The 24,559-nt window shown below is 35.8% G+C and overlaps 1 protein-coding gene across 1 annotated transcript; it reads right to left on the reverse strand.

The window, feature by feature from the left end:
• Positions 1 to 1,843: 1,843 nt before the first annotated feature.
• On the reverse strand, positions 1,844 to 22,593 carry LOC136806912 (uncharacterized). Its single transcript, XM_067063488.1, has 3 exons — positions 22,347 to 22,593; positions 7,693 to 7,782; positions 1,844 to 7,558 (listed from the first exon to the last, which is right to left on the reverse strand). Exon 3 carries the CDS (start codon positions 7,551 to 7,553, stop codon positions 2,460 to 2,462), a length of 5,094 nt encoding a protein of 1,697 aa, XP_066919589.1. The 5' UTR covers positions 7,554 to 7,558; positions 7,693 to 7,782; positions 22,347 to 22,593; the 3' UTR covers positions 1,844 to 2,459.
• Between the last annotated feature and the right edge of the window lie 1,966 nt (positions 22,594 to 24,559).

A 24,559-nucleotide genomic window follows, 5' to 3' on the forward strand; every position in this document is an offset into this window, starting at 1 on the left:
AACTGAAGTTGAGAACAGAGAAAGATACCGTAAATTTTAGAATGACGAATAACATTCTAAGGTTTGATCAAGTACTTTAAGAGTTTATAGTTCAGTTATTCCTATAGTATATCAATAACTTTAAAATTTCCCATGACGGGACTTGCACAGGACAATATCAATTCAATAAGTCCATCCTTAAACCAGCTCCCTTTAGTTAAAAATTAATGAGCATCTTGGTTTAGTAACGAAAAGGGGGTAGGACACGAAATGAAATAATAGCCTTGCAAAATAATTTCATTAAAATACTATCCAAAAATAATTTAACAATAGTCAAATGGAAATGATTAACAGTAGAAAAAAGTTTAGCTACTTAAAAATTTGACACATCCGTTGATCCTGATCTAAATGGTTTGGGAACATTTTTTAAATCATCCGAATTTTAGTAAAGCAAGGTTTCTCGCCTGAGACGGATTTACATTGCAAATTAGTATATGTATTTTTGAAATCTTGGTGTATTACGCAGTGTTTTTAGACGGAAAAGCCTCTTAATATACTTCATTGAGACATCAAGTCAACTAAAACGTGTACAAAATGCAACATTTTCGATGACACAATAAAGAATCGAACTTCAAGAAAGTCTGGTATTCGTGTGAGGAGCTAAGATCTAATTTATGTGTAAAGGACAAAAAAGTCCATATAAGCCTCACTACTGCTATGCACAGGTTAAAAAGTAGCAGTATAAATTTAATTATCTATATACTTGATAAAGAATATTTAAAAATAAATTAAACTTTAGTAAAAAAACTACGGTCAATTAATTTGAAAAATATCATGGACTAGAACTATGTATATACATATTATAAATAAATTAACTTGTTAATATAATATAAACTTTGTAAATTAACTTTCAGAAAGCTGCATTTAAAAGTGAAAACATCTATTTTGACCAACATTATTTAGAATAATTATTCAACGAGAAAAACTAAGATTTGTGACAAGACAGAAAATCATTAGGATTAGTCTACACAATAGACAGCTCCAGGCTTTTAGGCCTTACTCTTGGTATATAGGCACTGCTATAGGCGGTCACTAGTAGCCACCACCGGGAATTGCTTTTTAATAGGTTTAAACATAATAGACAACTTTTCATAAAAGATTTTTATCAATTTCGTTTCATTAAATCCTCAGTGCGCATGCGATTTATCAGTAGAATTTCAATATTCAAAACAAGAGCAGTGCTCATATCCCGAATGTAATTTATAGTGCTCAAGTATGCCAAATTTTCACTTCTGTATTACAGTTCAATTATCGGTCAAACATTATTTCTAGGTTTAGTGTTCCCGGGGACCTCGAGTGTTCGATTAAATTTAGAAAACCTCGAACTTAAAAACGATTATAAATAAATATTAAACAATTATATGCTAGTTAAAAACTACTGATTCGATACAGCACTTAATTTTTTGAAAACAGAAATATTACATTTTAAGGATTTTCCTGATCTTAAACATCTGATCTATCAAAAAGAAATTTCTACACCATTAAACTTAGTTTCTCAACATTCAGTTGCAAAGATTTGTCTCGGATCATCTTCGAGTGAAAAGCACAGACAGGGGGGGGGGGGGGGGTCGGTAGTAAAATCTCAGACATAATGACGTTTACTACGGTGGTGGTGTGACGAAAAATCGAAAAAAAATTTTACTACCCAGGGTAGTTAAATACTAAAATGGGTGGTATCTATGTGTTAAATGTTGAAAAAATTTTACTACCTGGGTAGTTAAAACTGGTAAAATTAGCAAATTTTAGCTATTTTTTGTAATTCTTTTAATTTTCTGGATGACTTTTCTGAAAAAATCTGAAAATTTTTATAATTTAAAAAATTTTCTGTTGGAAAGTTGTTTGCTGCAAACAAAAAATTCTCGAAATTTTTTGTCAATATAAAAAGACTTTAATTCTAAGGGAAAACATTAGTTTTGCACTACGTGAAAAATGTGTCACAGAAATAATCATTTTTTAGCTTTTTTTTGCAAAATCAGTCCGAAAAGCAACCAAAAAATAGGTGGTCTCCATGACAAATTGTCCCAAAAGCTTTTACTACCAGGGTAGTAAAATACCTCTTCCAAGAGTCTGGGTGGTGGTATGTAAAAATTCGTAAAAATCCTTTTACTACTCATATATGTCTGAGATTTTACTCCCGACCCCCCTGGCACAGATAGTCTTAATAACCTCCAATAAAATATGATAGGGAAGATAACAATGCTACAGTATTTGAGAAAATACCTTATCAACTTTGTTGCAGTAAGGAAGTTAAAGCTTATAAACCCTTTTTGAAGTAGAAGAAGCTGAAGAAAAAAAAACAACAAAAGAACCACGGTAGCAAAAATGGTTTTAACACTGCTGAGATCTCCTCTAGAGGAAAGTTTTTGAGGAAATATGGTACTTGATCTTAATAATTAATTAAAATAATAATTTAAAAATGATCAAAACAAATTATTGGTAGAAGTAGCATTGGTATTAACCAATTGGTATCTAGGTCGGTTCGGTATGGAGGAGCTACTTCGTGAAACTGGTACCTTAACATCGTTATTATTCTTCAGTATAGATAGTGCTAATCGGTCTGCTTGCATTTGGTAATCTGATTTCAGGGTATGGTAACGGTGTTTTTGACCAGACAGTTTCTTCTCTAAATTCTCAATCAATGTCTCCTTTTTATTTATGGATTGCGGAGGAGGATGTTGACGATAAACGGTACGGTTCAAATAATCATCAAAATAAACAGCTTCAGAGTCTCTTTGTCGCACGTTATTTAGAGTAGAATTATTGCAGTTGGATACAGGTCTCTGTTTGATAGTGAGACGATCTTTTTTACGAGGGGTTCGAGTTCTGTAGTGAGATTGATGCAAGGAACCAATAGAAGCGCTCTCATAACCGCTCATAACGCTCTTCCTATTGCGGACACTTTCAGCGCGTTCTCTCTGTTTCTGCTTCGATTTTCTGTATCTCTTCAATCGATCTTTAAGGGAGGTTGTGTTTGTCGATGTAGAGCTATCGTCAGAATCAGGTTCTGTGGATGAACAGCGTACAACAACACGTGAAACCGGAGAAAACTGTTTGGAAGGGCTGTCTGGGATAGTCGATACACCACTCACTGGACGCAATGATAGCAGTGAAAACTCTACACTAAACGGTCTTGAGGTGGATGATTCGTAGTCACCTGCTGAAGCATAATCACTTTCAGGGTCTCTAGTATTTTCAGCAAGCTCAGTTCTGAATTGTGATCGTTTATTTCTGATTGGCGATGCTGGCTTTCGAAAGGAGCTGAGGATGTATTTCATTACACGTTGAGTTTCTTCATCCTTAATTATCAATGGAGATTCTTCTTTGTTGTTTGGGTCGGTACCTCGAACTGGTGAAATCATCAAAGGATCAAGAATCTCAGGATCTTGGGAAGAACGAGATGACCGTCCACTGTTTCTGCTATTCTTCATATCTCGTTGTCTCTCAACAATATGTCGAGATTCGTTAGTTTCTTCGTCATTGATATGGAGATCTGTTTGACTTGGTCGAATTTCAACCTTGATGACTTCGTTCTCGGTATTTGTAGAATATTTCTTCTCCCTTGTCAATTTGATTGGGCTTTCAGGTTTGGTAATCTTGGATTTATCTTGCAGCCGTTGAGCTTTTGTTAGGAGATCTCGATTCTGTTGCTGGGATTTCGATTGCAGAAACTTTGCTTGAGGGTTTTGATTCTGTTGTTGGGCCTTAGAAGGTTGAAATTTGGCTTCGAGATCTTGATTATATTGCTGGGTTTCAGATTGCTGATAATTGGCTCGGAGGTGTTGAATCTTTTGTTGAGTTGTAGATTGCTGATAATTTGCTCGGAGGTTTTGATTCTGTTCCTGGGTTTCAGATTGCTGAGAATTGGCTCGGAGGTGTTGACTCTGTTGTTGGGTTTCAGATTGCTGAGAATTGACTCGGAGGTGTTGAATCTTTTGTTGAGTTGTAGATTGCTGAGAATTGGCTCGGAGGTGTTGAATCTTTTGTTGAGTTGTAGATTGCTGAGAATTGGCTCGGCTGTTTTGATTCTGTTGCTGAGTTTCGGATTGCTGGGATTTGGTTCGAAGGTGTTGAATCTTTTGTTGGGTTGTAGATTGCTGAGAATTGGCTCGAAGGTTTTGATTCTGCTTTTGGGCTTTAGATTGTCGGAGATTAAGGATAACTGATGTAAAGTAGGTTTCACTGTCTGCATTGATGTTCAAAGAATGTGTCTTTCGGGAAGAGGAAATTGTTCTTTGAGATGATCGACTTGCAGTACTAGCTCCATCATTGAATCGCAAAGCTTTCAACTCGGCGTCACTTGTATCACTAATTAATGATTCGTCACCTGATGATAATTCAGCTACAAACGGATTGAATTTAACAGAAGAAGGCCTCGTTCCTTCGATATCAGACCTGTCACTTTCTGGGTTGACAAGAGAATCCAATACATTTCTGTATGAAACCAAAGCAGTATCGTCCGTCTGTTTTCCCAGAGCCATTGAAAGGAGAGAGCGTTGATTGCTAGTAGTTCTCGATTTTGATTCATCCGAAGCTGAGGAACTGGTTTGGGTTACACTGGAAGAATCTTTGATTTTGAGATCTATACATTTGCCTTCCAATAATTCGTTAGAGGTTTGTTTCTTCTCAGATTGACGGATGTTTGATTCTTTCAAGAAGGTAGATGATGTACTTGGTGCAACTTCAGAGGAAGTTTTGGAATTGGACTTTCCTGTGACGGATGCTGATTTGGTAGGTTTCGACTTTGTCTTGTTGGTTTTTGACTTCCGTTTGGTTTTCTTCTTGGCGCGAGGAGTAATTTTATAAATATCCTTTCTTTCGATGCTGGCAAAAGGATATGGTTTCATTATATTCAGCGTTTGTTCTTTTTCATTCGAAATCGGCTTTGACGGCAACGAGGTTTGTTTATTGCGGATCTTATCGTAATAGCTTAGAGGGGCAGGGCTGGTAGGTTTGGCAAGACCACCATGGGTTTGAATACTTCCTGCTACATCAATGTTTGATTTGGCATCAATAACCTCAGCCACGTCGTTCTTTAGGGGTTCCACTGGTGGCTGTTTGGAATGCAGTGGCTCAGGAGTGCTGAGACAAGATGGAAATTGTATATCTACAACATCTATTTCTTGACTCTCATCACTATCTTGGTAAAGGGTGGTACTGGCAAATGAGTCTAAGCTGTCGGAGGACAATTCTGATGCAACAATAAGGTCTACATCAATTTCTTCATTGGGAATTGGATCAACAAGAGCTTTATTGAACATCCAAAGAGTTTCGAGGCCAAGGTGTGGATAAGGAACAAGATAACTCGCCAAATTGATTGGTGGATTGTTCGATTGCAACATGTTTCTCTTGCAAACAAATGGATCCTCAAAGATAAAAGATTCATCGCCACTGCTATCGTCACAAGTGGTGTTGAATGTAGGTAGTTGCTGTCTTTGGAAAACAATATGGTAAGGAATCACAAACAACTGTGATTTGAAACTGATCAATATCTCATCCAGATGGCTCAGAAACAATGCATACTTCAAGGTGTTGTCAAACTTGATTTCCACGAGTAAGACTTTGCTAAGATTCCATACCCTGACATAATTATCTGAACCAACAGAGCAGAATATTTGACGGGTATCAGACAAATCAAGACTCACAATATGTCCATCGTGTTCCTTCATTGGGTTAGACTTTAGCATTTTGTGAGTTTCTTTGTCGACATCATTTTGGAATATGGTTTCAGTGTGAATGTGACCAGTAGAATAACCAACGACAATCTGAAGATTTTTGAATACAAACTGTGTAAAGTCTTCAAAGAAGAACATCTGGTGACAACATTCAAGGGTAACAACATTCCAAATACGAACCATTATCCCATTGATGGTGTCGATAACAGCCAATAAGTAAGTTACTGTAGACAAATAATCAACCCTTAAGTTGACAACTGGACTTGTTGGATGAGCTTTGAGTGACTTGACTATCAAGCCGCGTTGACAAGGATCAAGAAAGCAAATCAAACCATTGCTCAGTCCACACAGTAGGAAACCAAAGTTAAATAAATCCTGGTCGGATAATGAGTCAGTATTGAAAACTTCCCTCTTTATTGTTGTTAATGAGCAGCATGTAATGTTGGCTTCAGCTTGTTTTTGACTTTGACTGCTAGCACCAAATCTCGAATGGCCATGATTTCCGTCATCAGGAAGATGTTTGAATTGGTCTTCTCTGCTTTGCTTGATAGTTTGATCAAGATCCCAAGTAGCAACACGAGTGGCTGGATCTGTGCGTGTTGAATAGATCCACAACTGTAAAGGTTTGAACAGGATGTATATTACGCGTCCTTGTCGATCAAATGCCACAGATATTACATCATCACCAATGGGAATTTCCGGTGGTGGAAGAATTGTTGTGCGTCGTTGACCAGTGTGTTTGCTGAATAATCGGATACTGTTATCAGCAGTGGAGACAACAACATACTGTCTTAATCCAGCTATTGGTGATGTGACATTCATGTGTTTGACTGGTGCACGGCTTGTGCTCCAGAATCTGAAGGAATAGTTCAAATCAAACGTTTGGATACCTTTATGTGATGCTGCAAATAAAGAGTTTGTACTGTATACTTTCATGAAAAGGATTCCCTCTGTAAAGACAGGAATGCTGTAAATTTCACCCAACATCTGCAAAGAAAACACTTTTATAGTGCCATCAAGTGACGCAGAAATAAACATAGTTCCGTCTTTTGGGTGAATAAGCAATGATGTTATGATCTTTGAATGGCTTAACATTGCTGTCACAAGCCCTCCATTTGGACTATAAATACTGAGTTCTCCATTGATTGAACCTGCAACCATCAGATTGGCTTCATCAGAATACGCACATGCACAAAAATATGCAATAGAATTAGGTCCTCTCAAGCAAAACAATTCTTTACCATCCAGGGAGTAACAAAAAATGTCAGTGTCACACATTAAGTAAATACGCTGTAAATCTTCATCAAATTTGGCACTTGAAAGGACCAATGACTCTTCTACTTTAAATTCTCTTTGGAATGCAATTGAAGGTTTCATTTCTTTCATGACATACTTTAAAAATTTGATTTTATTTCTGCATATTGCTATCAGTTCATTCTCTTTATCGTTGTAAAGAAGTCTAGAAATCGAATCTCCATCTCCATCTTGATGACAAATTTCAAGGAAATTCAAATTGTAAACGTTGATTCCAAAATGTTTTGTCAAAGCAAAGTATAAGTTATGGAATCTTGAATAACATAAACATCTCAAAACATTGAACTTGTAAGCCTCAAATTCCATGGCACGTTTGATGGTACTTGTGATACAAGTTGGGTGCCAGCTGGAGATGCCTCTAGAGTCAAGAATGATATAGTCATAAGTTTTACTGTTGTAAATGACATCTTGGAAGTCGCAGTGTTTCGATGAATGAACGTATTCAGCAGTAACCTGTGGACCATAAGGTATGGAAATGTAACCTTGATATTGTTCTTCTCCTGAATCCTCAGAATCTTCATTATTCATTGTGTCTAGAATAAAAGGAAAAAGTTCTAAATTATCATGAAAACAGTCTTTTAGAGACTGTAGATTACAGTTGGCACATAACCAGGCTAATGGTGATGATTAAAGTTTAGAATTTACAGAAAAAGCATGCAATACTTACAATTTGAAATTTATTGTGTTTGGTGTAACTATCATTTTATCACAAATGGATACATCATGACATCAGGTTAATAACACCACATTCATCACACTAAAAAGATATAACAAACAAAATATGAAGTTTTATTCTGTCAATAAGCCAATATAATATAAAATGATTGAGAGTTACTGTACATAATTATCAATAATTACCATAATTTTCACTGGGGATAAAAATACGAACAGAAATTTCTACTTTTTAGAAATTGACTAGTGAAAAGCCAATTTTACAGAATAAATTTCTTTGACTGTTCTTTGACAGGTCATATTCCTTGGAAGTTTCAATCACTAACAAATTCTTTATTTCAGCTTCATTGTGCTGTTTTTTTAATTCTGAATGTTTCTAGCCCTGCTTTAACTGATTTTCAATAAATTTACAAGACTCCTCATAGATTTTTTATCCTTAACAAGTGATACTTTTATGGACCTACCTGGTTATGCATTTAACACATATATAATTGATATCTACGTGAGCATGACCGTTAAACAATCATTCAGAACACAAATAGTGACGATCTATTAAAATTAGTCGTTTGTTTCTTATAAAAAAACGTTTAGAAACCAAAATTTCATACTCTTGAAATATTCTTTCATATTCAAGACTTTGTGAGCAAAAAAAACATCTATCTCATCAAAAAATTCAGTAATTTGGCTAAGAACATTGATGTATGCTTATTAATAGTGATTCTTATAGATAAAGATGTTTTTTTGAGTTGAAAATTTTTTTTTAACAAAAATCTGCTTGAGCCATCTTTTACCTACTTTCATGCAAAATAATCTGAAAAAAACAACGATCCAATATTTCACAAAGTTCAAAAAACCCGTTTTTTAGCCGTTTTTTATCCCAAATTTGCCCAAAAACATTGTTTTTCAACAATCGGGCTCCGTCACATTCGAGGGTTTATAGACATGCATCTTTGTGCAAAAAATCATAAAGAATGAAAGAGCCAATCTTGAGAAAAGCTAATACCTAAGTAATTGATAATGTGCTTATAAAAAAATATCGAATTTGGCCAGTTTCTCTATAAAAACACGCCAAGCAACAAAAATTTCATGTCTAAACACACATATTCTTCAAAAGTAAGCCCTCATGAGCAAAATAAACATCTATCTCATAAAAAAACATCTATCTCATAAAGAAATTGAGTAATTTGACTAAGAACATTGATGTATGCTTATTAATAGTGATTCTTATAGATAAACATACGTTTTTTGAGCCAACAAAATTTTTTTGCAAAAATCTGCTTGAGCCATCTTTTACCTATGATGGTACCCTACTTTCATGCAAAAAATCAGAAAAAATTAATGATCCAATTTTTTACTAAGTCCAAAAAACCCGTTTTTTAGCTGTTTTTTGGCCCAAATTTACCCCTAAATTTTTTTTTCGAAAATCGGGCTCCGTCACATTTTGGCCACAACCATTTTGCACCTTTGTACCAAAAATCAAAAGATTCCTATGATTCAATCCTGAGAAAAGTTGGTAACAGACGAACGGACGGACGAACGAACGGACGAACACAGGTTAATTTATAGGACCTCCACCCCACCAGGGTAGGTCCAAAAAGCCTAAAACAGGTATACCCTCCAAGTCTTATCTCGCCTTTACAATGCTTAACTTGCTGTTAACAAAAATCAAGATCAAGCCCCAGATCTTCCATCAGTCCGCCACAGGAAGTTTATGGCAACATAAACTTAAATCTTTTTCTCCTGATGGTCTTACTGATTGAGATGTGCTGTTAGAAGACTTCGGTTAGGATATTTTGACCATTCGCTCTCTTTTTGTTTTCTCAATTTATATATTTTGTTTGTTTTTATTTTCCATAAGTGGCTATTTTTCTTTTTTGGATATTTATATACTGGAGTCCTTTTTGCAAATATTTAACATATGTGACCTTCTACCGGGAAAAGGCACCGTAGGAAACGGTCAAAGTACCGTCACTAAACATCATGATGTCCAAGATTTTAATACTGACCCCCAAGAATATTAGTGTAAAAATGTACCTGGCAAAACAATAAAAAATGGCTTGACTACTCCTGATTATGTGATTTCCGCTATATTTTGAAGTACCGATCACAAAGTTCACTAAGATCACAAATTACATATCACAAAGTACCAGCATGCAAATTCTTGAGCATGCACTATAAAAGGGAGGAACAGAGTAAACTTGACATCTCATTTGCAAAGCAGAGTCGTGGACTTAAACTTTATTAATCGGTTATATTTCTTTTCATTCATATGAACCTACGGCTATTGCCAACAATATAGGACTGAATGACCTATCAAGCAACGAGGAGAACCGATCAGAGCAGAAGAGGACAATAACATATTTATTATTTTCATTATTCAACCAAGGTCTTTTAGGGAGGTAGGTTTTTAGTAATAATTATAAAAACAACGAAGCGGAAGAGATATCAAAGAATTCAAGTGCATCAAGTCCTGACAAGTCTTGAAATCGTTGAACAAATTGAATGCAATGTGGAGCAAGATTGGTCAGTAAGAGGAAAAGAAAAACATTTTTTTGCTTATATCAGCATAATATAACAATAGGCAGACACTGTCCTGATATGAAACAGGAACACTTTTGTAAAAACAAAACCTTTAATTAATGCAAAATTTTTCAAAAATTCAATACACAATTCAAGTTGGAAAAAAAAACATGAAAGGTCTGAAGCTATTAATTCGATTAATTACCTACTTAAAAATCAGCCCTTGGCTTAGAATAAATAAATTTAGACCAAAACTGCTCCTATTCCAAAGTTTTCCAACAGTAAAATGGACGAGAAACAGCCACTCCAAAAGAAAAGTACTTAATATTAAGCACTTTCCTTTCTCATAAATGTTTCTTTTAAGAACATTCCTTCATATCCATTTAAATCCAAGCTATACAGCTTCACTACAAAGTCCTTTCATGAAAACTTCATCAAAATTTATGATCACCCTTTTTGTGACAATAGGTTGAAATTTTCAAAAAAGTATGGAGAAAAGTACTTTAAATATTTATATATACATTTTTCTAGCATTTCCTGTGGATAATAAAGTACAGCAACCTATTTTATACTAATTTCAAATGAAGCAGGTATCAGTGAGAATATTTTCGAATCTTCATGTCTTTACAAGATTTGCTTAAAAATCTTTAGGTGTCATTTCTAAGCTGAATAAAAGTTACAAATTTACAGAAAATTTAATGCCAAAAGCTCTACTATTTCAGGAGCTATAAACATTAGTTTTGCCTCTGAACAGATAACCCGAGTACAAATAGGGTTCAGAGTAGTAATTTTCTGTAAAAATCAGGCAGAATCAGAAAGATTGCTAGGAAGTGATATCCTCAGATTTTGCTAATTATTGGATATTTTGTTCAAATAAATGAAAATATCATCCTGTCAAAATTTCTTTGTTGGAAAGTCTCATTTTGTACCCAACGGCAAAAGAAGAGCCAATTTCCCCCAAAAAGTGCACTTTTGATAAATTTTTGACTTCAGGAGCAGTTTCAGACATGATCAAGCTTAGATTCATGTCAAAACTTATTTTCCTGGAAGAAATCCATAGGTTGAAAGAAATATCTTTTGGAGAAAGTTTTTCTCACCGCACAACCTGAAATCATTGCCTGAAATCATGGAAAATTTCTAATTTTGAAAGAAATTTGAGAGCAATTGGCTGGCTTGGCCACAAGTGAAGTGTCACATTGATAACACTTTATGATAGTCTGTGGTGTTCAGATTTAACTATATTCTAAAGTGCTGGCAGCCAATCTCATGTATATACACAACATCTCCCTAACCAAATAGACCCAAATAAATTCAAAACATAACCTTGAAAATATATAGACAAAATAAATTGTATACTAAGAACAAAATATAAACAAGCTCAAGAAATATTGTCCTTTTGCAAGGACTAACAATATCAGGAAGGCTTTCTTATGACTTTTCCACGCCTATCACAGGAAAAAGTCATCAGTTCCCACGGGTGGGAAAGTCAAATTAAAAGGGTGGGAAAGTACATGTTTCACACGCGTGGGACCCTGCAATGTTTTACTCTGGTGGGAAGTGCCAAATACCACTCTATAAAATCCCATGTTGAAAAAACAAATTCCAGCTGTTTAAAATTAAATTATCATGCAAGAGGTGGTTGCTCTTGACATTGTGCTGAGAATAGTGAAAATGTAAATCACACGCCTAAATTTGAACTTCACACCCAGCTTATCAAAAGGTCAAATCGAAAATCACACGCTGAAATTTCTATTCCCCACCTAGCTATTACCAATTATTTGATAAATTGTTAGATGTATTCGATCATTCGTGAGCATTGGCTTGATAGCTCCCATTCGTTCTGTCATGTACTTGCGGTACTTTGAGAATCCCGGCACTTTGTCACAACAGCGGAACAACGACGTGATACCGATTGAACGGCCGCACGGCGGATGACAGTTCCACTGAGCCCTTGCGACGCAAGTCCATTGCGAACAAACGAGGCCGCCCTTGCGGGAAGCCTCAACTTTAACGTTGTGTTACACACTGCTCGAATACACTCTTATAATGTTAATGATTTGCATACGATCTGAACAGTTTTGACCCAATTTTCACTTGTGGTTTTTTTTACGCATGCGTAGTACAAGTATGGGTATTTAATTGTACTTTCCCACCCTATATATTGTACTTTCCCACCCTATTAATTGTACTTTCCCACCCTATTAATTGCACTTTCCCACCCTATTAATTTGACTTTCCCACCCTCTATTAATTTGATTTTCACACTCTATTAATTCAACTTTCCCAATGACCCACGGCATGGCCGGAATATGTTCGGGCCTGTTCGGACCATGCTCGGGCCACAAAAAAGTATTATTGAATCGGCCCGAACATTTTGTTCAGACCATGTTTGGGCCATGTATTTACAATTGATACGGATTTTATTTACCTTTCCTGGTTTATCATCATCCATTGTTAAATATTTTCATCAGACAAATTCAAAGTTCCAAATACCAGTTTGATTCACAAAGTTGTATAACAGTACAAAAAACGATCCAGAAAAATTCTGCTTCGAATAGGAGAAGACCACGAGAAAAGGGAACGGGATAAAGAATAAAAAGAAGACCATATTATGTAAGATTCAAATCATTCTTTTTAATAATTTTCCTAACTTAATTGGAAAATAGATGATTAACTTTTATATTTGAACAATATATATTTGAATAAAGATGAAGATTTTTAAATTTGTTTGCTAAAATAAGGAATTTAAAATATAAATATTGGGTCCTGAAATTACACGCGCGATTGTAGCAAGTTTTCGAAAATCTGGCCCGAACATTGTCTGAAACTGCGCGGGCCGTGCGGGCCATGCGCGGGCCATTTTTAAAAAGTATTAATCAAGAGACCCGAACATGTTCGGGCCATGCCGTGGGTCATCTTTCCCACCCGTGGAAACTAATGATTTTTTCCTTTGTCTGTCTTGACCTTCTGCGTTTTTAGAGTTTTGTAGTGTAAGTTTTCGTCGACTATATAGAAGTTGCATAGAAGTGTTTATTTGACCCACTTTGCAGCTTGAGAAAAATTACGCAGAACAATAATTTTTAAAATTTCCAGCGCTGGAAATGGGGTTTTCCCACCCGTAGGATCGGATGACTTTTTCCTGTGTATAAAGTATATTGAACATTCCACTCTTTAATAAATTTAGGGACCATTCAAAAAGTACGTACGCTCAAAATCGGTGAAAATTGACCACCCCCTCCCCCCCCTCGAACCTCAGTCGCCTGTGCAGCCGAGCAACCAAGATCACAAGTCAATTTTTAGGCTACCTCATATCTTTATTTGTTTTGAGGGTAAAACTCCTTCTACTCTTCGGGATATGAGCAATGTTTATGTTTTGAATATTGAAATTCTCTGGATATAACGATATAATAAGCTATTCCCGGTGGGGATTACTAGTGGCCATCATGGCATCTAGGGGAAATCCCACTTGTTCGACAGTATACTTGTTCGACGGTACATTTGTTCGACAAATCTTAAAAAATGTCGAACTGATGCGCTGTCGAACAACTGATCGCTTAGTTGTTCGACAGACCAGTTGTTCGACAGTTACTTGTTCGACATCCACTTGTTCGACTGTATGGTTGTTAGACACCCACTTGTTCGACACTCATTTGTCGAACAAGTGGTCTGTCGAACAATTAAACGATCAGTTGTTCGAAAGCGCATCAGTTCGACGGACCAGTTGTTCGACAAAATAAAACAACGGAAATGAAACGAGGCTCGGAAAACATAGGCCCGGAATTATCGAATTACCAAAATTCGAGCTAGAAATTTTCGAGTTAGCAATTTTCGAGTTAGCTAAATTATGATGAAGTGAAAGTTATGACGTCACTTAACTGTTACTTGCTTTTCCATTTTCCCAAAAGGATTTTCGAGTTGGAAATCCACTCGGATTTCATTTTTCTCAAAAAGCATAGGCTGTAGGTCCTGTAGTCTAGAGCTAGACTTATAAATTAAAAATTCCAGGTCAATAATCAGCTCCACTTAATTATCAAACACTGAAAGGTGAACAGTACTGCAAAAGAGAAGTGCGCTCGTCAAAAGATGAAAAGAGGAAAATTATTCAAAACACTCTCTAGTGCGGCTTTTTATGGCAGACATACATGTAGTAGAATTGCCGCCCTATTTTGCGTAATAAGAATAATGGTCTGGAAATCGAGACTACATAGACTGGAGTCATTTATGCGTGTAATATCGTAGTATATATGTTATATGATATTATGATTTACGGGATTTAGTTTGTATAAACGACTGGGAAGAATCCGGTATTCCGGTCTTGTAGAATCCCCGGCTACTTACGCAGAAACTTGCGTAGCGAGAAAACAAAGGGTCCTTTTCTAAAAAAAAGAGTTTATCGGACGGGGGTGCTATTCCGTTAAGAGCATGAAGGGTATAGATTTAATCAAATTAATTCTTGATCAAGCAACAACACGTATCCTCGTATCAGCAGCTTTTTGATGCTTCAATCAGTAACGTAAATAAAACCTGGGACACACGGGACAAGATTAGCATCAACAAACTCTCAAAAACAAAATCAACTTTTTTTTTTGAGCGGGAAAAATTATAATTGAAATAATGACACTTTTCTTTTGTTTGGACAATGGAGAATAATTTCTTGGGAGAGGAAATTGTAATGTGTATTGATATCTCCTTTTATTTCAACCTTGTTCAACCGATTATGTGCGTCTCGATTGTTTTTCTAAACCAATCAAATCGATTATGAAATCAAATCAAACATTGCTTCCGAACAAGACCCCTAGATATTTTTCACAAAGGTGGAAAGTATAGTCCTTGAAGAGTCAGAAAACAACGTGTGTGGCGTTATTTGGATCAGGCACAAATTTCCATTATGGCGGATTTTAGATTTTCAACCCGTTTTAGTCCTTCTTGCTTGAAAAAAATTTTTTTTGACTTCAAACATAGACATATTATATACCAATCGATCACAAATTTTATGCTGATTAAAAAAAGGTCAAAACCATGGTCTGAAAATTTTGCTTTCAACCAAGAGATACGAAGTACTTTCGCTTTGAGTTTTGAGACCATAATATTGACCTTTTTATTAATCAGCATAAAATTTCTGATCGATTGGTATATAAAATGCAGGGTGTTTAGCTCAAAAAAGATTTTTCTAGGGGGACGCTTATTCGAGAGTATTGATCTTTTTTTTTCAAAAGAAAGAAAATTAACGATGCGAAAAGAAGCAAAAGGCCTTTCTACACTTTTTATTTTCGCATAGCGAAAGTAGTAAGTATTAAAATACCATTTCTGCGGCGAGACCGAATATTCTAATTGGGGTGGAAATTATGGCGTGGGCGTTTGGCTGCGGGTGTACTGCGGGCAATATTCTAAAGGTGGACTCACTCACAAAGATAAAGAGCGCTGTAATCAATATACGCTAGCGCAAGACAAACTTTAAGAAGCCAAAATACTATTTTCTATATACAGGAACCCCCGGGAGTACTAGGGTTGCGAGCTGACATCATTTTCGCCACCGCAGCGAGACTCAGGACGAGGAGACAGCATAGCATCACGCAAGGATATTGGACAGGAATCTCCAATTTTTGCGCATGCATCGTCGTTGTTGTTAGTTTTTTTTGTTCCGGTGGTTGATATAAGATTCCGTAATGTTTGATTTTTGTTTTATGACGGGAGTTTCTAACGTGTAATATACTCTCGGGTACCTAATAACTTTTGATTGGAAGCAATTTACTTTACGGTAATTAGTTCTTTCAAAGTGAACAAAGATGGCGAAAAGATGAGCATATCTTTTTTCCTTATAAGCATTTACTTTATAAGAATCAAATCAATAACTCTTGATTGAAGGCAATATAAATTTCGTTAATTAGTTCTTATTACAAGGGGTTTCAAAATTGTATAAGGTGGTGGTAGTTAGTGTAAGCTATGGCTAGTTTAGAAAAAAAATTTTCCGGAAAAAGTTAGCTATTGCTGAGATGCATCTTTCGCCCAACTTTGGTCAACATCGGTCGTTTACTTTTAAAGATATAGCGATTTCATGGTTTATGACGTCATAATTTGATGATTGTTATATTATTGATTCACAATTTCTTTAATTATTGTTCTTTGGTGCAATAATTAATTAGGTAGCTGGGCACTACTAGCCGATCGAATTGTGGCCTTAAATTGACATCATCAATTTTTAAAAAAAAATTTTACTTAACATACGCACCTTGAATGTTTAGAACCCGGTTGTGACCTAACAGTTTAGGACAATTGCCCGATCGAAGGCCGCTTTTAAATCGAGAGGCGCATCCATCTAGGGACGTTTTTCCGCCTCATTTGCTTTCATTGGACGACACTCGGACGAATTTTGAGTCTGCCCAATAAAAATGGCTGACGGGGCTTGCCAGAAAATTTAAATGAAGATTGCAAACGATTTTGTCGGTCAATTTTAAATTTAAATTTTAAATTTAGATTTCTTTAATTTTTAGAGTGCACTTTTTTTTTCTCACACCTCAGGCAAGTTACGGCCTGTGCAAAAAATTCGATGAATCGTGAAGACCGTGACGGCCTTTTTATGGGAAAATTTTTTGGCTATTTTCACCTTCATATTGATACCTTTCCAAAAAGTCCTGTTACAAATTCTGTTACAGCCATTAAGGCAAAACACTTTTTCCTGACGTCAGCAAAAATTATAAATACTAATATCTCCTAAAATATTTATTGAGAAGAGCTAAAATTTTGCATCTCACCAATAGCTAACTTTTTTCGAAAAAAAATTTTCAAAAAAATGATGACGTCAGCAAAAATTGCGAAAATCCTATTTTGCTGATTTTTGCTGGAGTCCTCAATTTTTCTGAAAGTCATGCCATCAAATTATGACGTCATAATTCACAATTTCTTTAATTATTGTTTTCTGGGGCACTATTTAATTTGGTCACAACCGGGTCCTGAAAGTTCAAGGTATATGTTAACTAAAAATCCTTAAGTGGATCCCTTAAAATGGGTGCTATTGCTCTCATTTTTGCGATTTGTGTTTTTAAAAACTTTAGACACGCCCTAACTCACCCGAGACAGCCGTAATGGCAGTTTACGTAGAAAATAGCGGCGGTAGAGTTTGGAACAAAGACCACCAAACTCTACCAGCTGTAAAATCTTTTCGACAAAACACCAGCGACTAGAAGTTTATGGTCTATGCTGTAAATCAAATGGTGGTAGCGGTGGTAGTAACTGATTCCTGTTTCAAAGGACCCACTATTTTTGAAACAAAGAGACCGATCTGTTAAAATAAAATCAATGCATCTATCCTCTTTTGACTTAAAGCATGTTGATGGATTTTTTATCAAGCTCGTCAAAGCGGCTAGTTCGAAACGCAGGTCACAGGTCACAGGTCGCAGGTCACAGGTCACAGGTCAGTGATGACAGGTTGACTCTAATCAATGTCATTGCAGAGGAAAATGTTTGGAAAACACAAAGAATTATCAAAAACATAATTCTCAAGCAATTTCATCCATATAAAACCATTTCAAACATCAAAATTTAACCATGTGCTTTTATCAATCTTTCGCAGTTTGCGCCGTGTATAACGCAGACCAGAAAATTTAAAACCATATTATACGTATAACAGGTATATTACATATTGTAATGTTTGTAATGTTATATGATGGTTACATATTATAAAACTCATCGCTCTAAAACTACCTTTTCAGAGAACTCACGAGCTTCTGATTGGTGTAATTTTATATCCAGCCATATTGTTATCATCACATTCGGTATGCTAAATATTTTTGGTGTTTTTCTCTTGTAAGACATGATATTTTGTGATTCTGTCAACATTTTTGTCAAAAATTGTCATTAAGTCATTAAAATAACAATTGAATGATTAATTAGTTTCATCCTTCTAAAACCACTCTCTTAGGGACCTCAAAAGCTTCTGATTGGTGCCGTTTTATATCCATTCACACTATCAACATCACATTCTGTATAATAAATATTTTTCGTGCTTTTGTCTTGTTAGGCATCATATTCTATGATTTTGTCATTATTTTTGTAAGTAAGTGTCACTAGGTTGTTATTTTATTCAATTGTCATTTTATAATATCTAAATAACATGTACTACTTTTTTGTAATTTAATGCGTTATGTATTGATGTTATGTTATGTATATGTTATGATCTTATTATCTTTTTTCCGGTCTGCACTTTGTTGACCTGTGACCTGTGACCTGCTGACCTGTGACCTGTGACCTGCGTTTCGAACTAGCCGTCGTCAAAGAAAATTTTTTAGGTTTCGAAATGACGAGTTATTAAGTCATCGGCACTTAAAGGGTTTATTCCAACGTTAACTCCTCGTAATTTTTCAGGTTTTTTTTTCAAAGTGGCGATGCTCAAACTTTAATTTCAAATGCTATCTTTTCAACTTTTTTAAACTAGGTCCTCAATAAAAATTACCAGCAGCCGAAAGTTACCCTGAGTATCAGAGGTTAAGTTTTCAAAGAATATATTAACCTCTGAAGACCAATAATAGAAATTTTATCGCGCATGTGTCAATCTAATCACTGTAGAAAGAATCAAAGATGAAGAGCAAATATTACCTTATTAATGTCTAGCAGACTGTATCAGTATGCAGTTTACTATTTACGAATTCCCCAGAAACCTCCAAGTGTAATCGAAGTGAGTTTCTTTCGAAAGAAATCTCTTACATGATCCCCAAATGTATAACAGTAATTACTAAACTATTAATTATGGAAATGGCACTTTTAATTGAATCGAAATATTACTGAGGTTAAGCATACCAGGATAATCACGACGACGGACGAAAAATGTAATAGGCTAGTTAAAATACGAAATTTGATTGGTTGGAACTCACTAGCTTGTTAAATTTTCGTTCGTCGTCGTGATTTTGCCGATTTACTTAACCTCACTAATAGACAGACTTTATGTTATGATTCTCTATCACTGACTCTTTTTAAAAAGCATTGATGATATTTTTTGTTGTGTTTTCAATGACGGGAATAAAAATATCAACTTTGAACCTCATCCAAGATCTTGGATGGTCGTCATGGTTACTTTTGTCTTCGTTGATTGCGCGATGAATAGAATCTCGATTCGTCGGCACAGCGTCAATATATGATTTTGACCTGTGCTTTTCACGGTACATGGTCATAGTATTTGAGAAAAAAGAGAAATTCCCCAGAAAGTTTTAAAACCACGCAATCTACTTGTAAGTGCTCTAAAGGAGGTTCGAAGTGTAGAGTTTTAGCTCTGAGTTTTAACGCTAGACGCATTAACGCTTGTAGTTATGGAATGTCCAATTCCAAAATTCAAGGTATGAGGCCATAACTCGGAAAAAGTCTGATTTTTCGTAAAACGGTTTTATTAACTCGGAAAAAATTATCTCGGGAATACTCTTCCAATCCTCTCGTGTATGTACTGGCCAATTTCCCATCGGAGAGGAATGAGTGATAGTCAACTTTTTATGTGCAACGGGTGCAATAAGCTTGAGCGTAAAGCTAAAAATATTACGGTTGGACCCGCCAATCCCTGGGTTACCAACCTCGTCCCCGTGTATCCCATGTTTACATTAGTCTAATCTAATTGACTAAGAATACCCTGTTGTGTTGATAGATGCAAGTTTCCCCCTCAGTGGGGAAACTTATCAAAACAAAGCATCCTAAACAAAAGATCTGACGTTACAGAATTACACTACAGTGCAATATCTTCAAAACTGTAACATGCTAAAGCACTGGACTCAACTTCAGACAGGCACGGATTTGAAAGGTTGATTCGCTTCGTTCGCTGCAGCGACCGTTGACAAGAAAAAGAGTGAAGTTTTCCTATTTGGGTTTTCTTATTTTGCTATAATAATAATTGCATGACTGCGCAAAAAGTTTTTTTTTAGAAAATAGTTTGCAACATCAAAAAATAGTATGTAACATCATAGCATTGTAACACCGTAATCCACACGCCATAATTTTTCATTTAGATAGTCATATTATCTTACAATATAACGCTATCATACATCATATGATATAGTATGTTTTATGCACAGCGACTTCTATAATATCTTATACCGGATATTGCCATTTTGCATCAATTTCGTGAAAAAATATAAATTACAGCTCGAGAAATTCAAGAAATACCGTTTTTCCGGCGAAAATCGGCTGTTCCGGCGATTTTTAGAAAGTTCCGGATTCAAAAATCAGTTTAATTGACAATTGAACCATGCTTGATGGTAGGCATTGCCATTGATAATATTTTTCTATGAAAAAAACAACGAAATATAGGGAAAAAGTCTGATCAAAATCTGCAAAAATGGCGATTTCCGGCATTTTCGACCGGAAAAGAATTTTTCTCAAAAATCGGACTCGGCAATGTTTTCTTAATACGCATCTTTGTGCAAAAAATCAGAAAAAACTAATGATGAAATCTCGAGAAAATGCCAAAAAAAAAACGGTTTTTCCGGCATATTTCCGAAAATTGGGCTCTGTCACATTTTGGGCATTGCCATTTTGCATATTTTTGCCAAAAATCAGAAAAAACTAATGAGCCAATCTCGAGAAAAGCTGGTAACAGTAGACGGACGAACAAATGGACGGACGGACAAAGGTTAATTTATAGGACCTCAGTGGGGGGAATTTCTTAAAACAAAACGTCATAAAACAAAAGATCTGACATTATTTGATTATTTTCAATGGGGACAAAAATTTGGGGTTAATTTCCCACCGGGGACGATATTTTGGACAATTTTTCCAGTGGGAGGGGTTCCCAGTGGGGCTGTGAGAAGGGGGTGTGCTATCAGTAAGCATATAGACCCCTTTCATAATTTTCAGCTTGTTTTGATTTTCTCGCTTAGTCTTCTTTTCTGTATGGTCTTTTTTAACAAAATCTGGAATAAAAGAGACAGAATTCGGAGGCAAAGTTGGAGGCATATTGCCTCTATCATCCAGATTTGTAATATATTTTATTTAAGCTAAACAAGGTAATCCAAAACATATGACATCACATGAAAGGGGTCTATAAAAAGCTAATAATACGCAGGGAACAAGGTTGCTGGGTTACCAGACCTCCTCGCTGCAAAATCCTTTACGCGGTCTTGCAAAATTCCGTAATCTAAACCTTTCAGATGTGAAAGTCTTTCCCAAGATAGCTAACTCGAAAACTTGTGCGCGAAAAATAAATTCCTAGTTAACTAACTCAAAAAAAGGTTTTGTGAAAAAAAATCCGAGTTAGCCAACTCGAAAATTTTTTTTGCGAAAAAAAAGATTCTAGTTAATTCTAACTCGAAAAATCTTTTTTGAAAAAGAAAAATCCAGTTAGAATTGAGTATACGTCATAATTTACATTTTTATGACGTCATAATTTAGCTAACTCGAAAATTGCTAACTCGAACTTTTCTAACTCGAATATACGGGCCTCCCTTCAGAGCTTTACAGTGCCGGAAAAAAATTTCTGCATCTGGGAGCCAGCTAAGGGCAAACCATAGGCTACTATGTTATGTGAAATACACTTTGGTACAGGGTAATATACAAACTGTCGACCATCTACAATGTCGAACAACTGGGCTGTCGATTATGTGAACAATCACTTGTTCGATGCCCACTTGTTCGACAATTAATGTCGAACAAGTGGGCGTCGAACAAGTGGGTGTCGAACAACTATAGATTGTCGAACAAGTGGGTTGTCGATCAAGTGGGTTGTCGATCAAGTGGGCGCCCATTTGTTCGACAACCCACTTGTTCGACAATTTTACGAATTTGTCGAACAAGTGAGTTGTCGAACAAATGGGTTGTCGAACATGTGACATATCACCTGGCATCTATACCAATAGCAGTCCCTTTAGAACAAAGAGTAAAAGGCCTAAAATCCTGGAGCCGTCTATTGTGTAGACTACGTCAATCTCCTTCCAGTTCAACCTGCTCTGGGGGTGAACGAACGACTCGCATGTTCACCTCTCAAACACACAGGCTATATACTGCACTGGAAAAACGACCAGAACAAAATAGGCAAACAAAATATGCCATATTTTATAATGGATTGGGCTTGCATCAAATTCTAAGATAAATGCTAGACCTCAGTAGGTAGTTAGAACAGAAGATGTTTTAAAGTAGAATAAGATTGCCAATACTTACTTTAAATTTAATTCTTCAAGGTTTTTTGGGCTTTTCTTTTACTGGTTGCTCCTGCTCTTTTGTAAGGCCATGCTTGTTATGAATGTTGCACTGGACGCACTTTTCATTATCCGAAGTCTTCTGACATCAAGACGAGAAAGAAGGTAGATGCCAACAGACTTTTCTAGTCTATAATAAAATACTCGACCTTTCTTTGTGAAAAGCAGACTAGAGTTTTCTTAATTTTACAATCTGTGAAATTCTTGCAAATAACGCCTCGTTTCCGGCTTTCATTCTTCCGGTGGTCAATCAGACCAAGATAACTAGCAGTTAGAAATATTCTTTGAATCAAAAAACGCCTTGAAGTCGAGCAACACCGGTCGGTTTGGACGTTTGTCCATTCGGAGCTAAAGCTATTTAATGAGAAGAAAAACGACAGAGATCCGCTGTACCAATAGACGTGTCTCGACTTAAAGGCGTCACTGTATCAAGGGAGTGCCGTAACTGTAGACAAGAACGGGTCTACTGAAAGAAATGGTTGACTGTGACGGTGACAGATTTCAAACGACGATGATATAAACCAAAAAGCAAACCAAATGAATGATGCAAGAACAGTTTGTGTAATTTTTATAACCTTATCCCCTTGCCTCTCTTGGTGAGTTTCCTTTTTTAATGAAAGAGACGTTCACTTTAAAGACCATACAGTTGGTGGTTTTTCGGACAAAAAAAAGCAGAGTTGGAGGAGAAAATTTACAAAATTTGTACAGGCTTGTTCCTTTTTCCTTGATTTGGACTGTTTTCTTGTTGGACTAAGCAGCCGGTATCTTCTGAGAAAGGGAAGAGCAGAAGAGTGATCAAACATATTAATTTAAAATATTGCTGTTTCAAAAATAAATTCAGCCTTTAATAATTGATAACTTTTTCCAATCAAAGGCTGATTGATGGCCAATCGATTGAAGGCATATTGATCTCAAATAGGGTAATTCCATGTCAAATCATCCAGATAATTTGGAAGATGACGTAACCCTCATGTCTCAGGCAGAATTCCTTGAGATCAGAAAATCAGAAAATCCTTTTAGCATCTAACTCTTTGTTGTTCCTGAGATATCGCATTTTGAAAATACCGTAAGTTGGTCTAATTATCTTGTCTAATTCCGACACCCTTCTTGTACTTAGAGACAGTTACATCAATATGCCTTCTTACCTTTAAAAATATAAATAAAAGTAATCACGAAAAAGGACACGAAAAAAAAAGACGTAAGTGTGAGAACAGAGTAATCAAAGTCGTTAGAAAAAGTACCATTAGAAGTCATAAAAAAATCAACCTGAATAAATGCAATCGGAATTCCAGAGAACTTCATGATTCTCCAAACAACATTACATTACTATGTCAAACTCCCATTACATAAATTTTACAATTACGTCAGAGTAGACTACGCTCACCACCGAAGAGGTTTATTTGGAAAGGGTAATTACATTTTATTGTTCGCTTCTTTTTTAAAGATTGGCCGGGTTGGAAAAGTATGAATTTCTTTGTACATATTTTACCTACCCCAAATATTTAGGAGGCTGAGTTTTAAACGAATCGTCAAGTTGAAACGAACGATAAATGTATCAAGGTCCGTTTTATCTACCCCCTGGTGACTTAACAAAAGAGACTTAACTCGATGTTACAATCCAATTATTGAAAGTTTGTCTCAGCCTTTTTATAATGAGCGAGACATACGTTCTCTGATTACGCAATTTTCATATTGACATTTTCGAGGCATTTTGATGTAACTGAGAGACACGACCCTCGACATGGCCCGAGAATTCTCGGGCCTCTTCGGGCCATGTTCGGGCCGAGAGTCCCTATCAATTCTTTTGGCCCGAACATGACCCGAGTCATTCGGGCCATGTTCGGGCCATGTTAAATCTTAAATTGATTCAGCATGTCCAGTCAAACAAAATAGTACAAAATAAGATTCTGTTTTGTTTATATCGCTCAAAAAAACTTTACGAGCTTCCCGTGGACACGCTCCAGTTTAAAACCAGGACCAGTTTACTAGCAAATATTTCCACCCTAAGTATATTTATAACTATGTTTTCATACCAAATAAGACATTTAATATTTATATGAATTTACAACATTCATATATTTAATATAATTAAGAGAAACCAAGTTTTTCTCAAAGAAAATGTTAAAAAAATTCAGTCCTGAAATTACACGCCTGTTTAAATCATGTTTTCAAAAA

This window comes from Clytia hemisphaerica, unplaced genomic scaffold (assembly GCF_902728285.1).
Source record: "Clytia hemisphaerica strain Z4C2 unplaced genomic scaffold, Clytia hemisphaerica genome assembly, whole genome shotgun sequence".
Lineage (NCBI taxonomy): Eukaryota > Metazoa > Cnidaria > Hydrozoa > Leptothecata > Clytiidae > Clytia > Clytia hemisphaerica.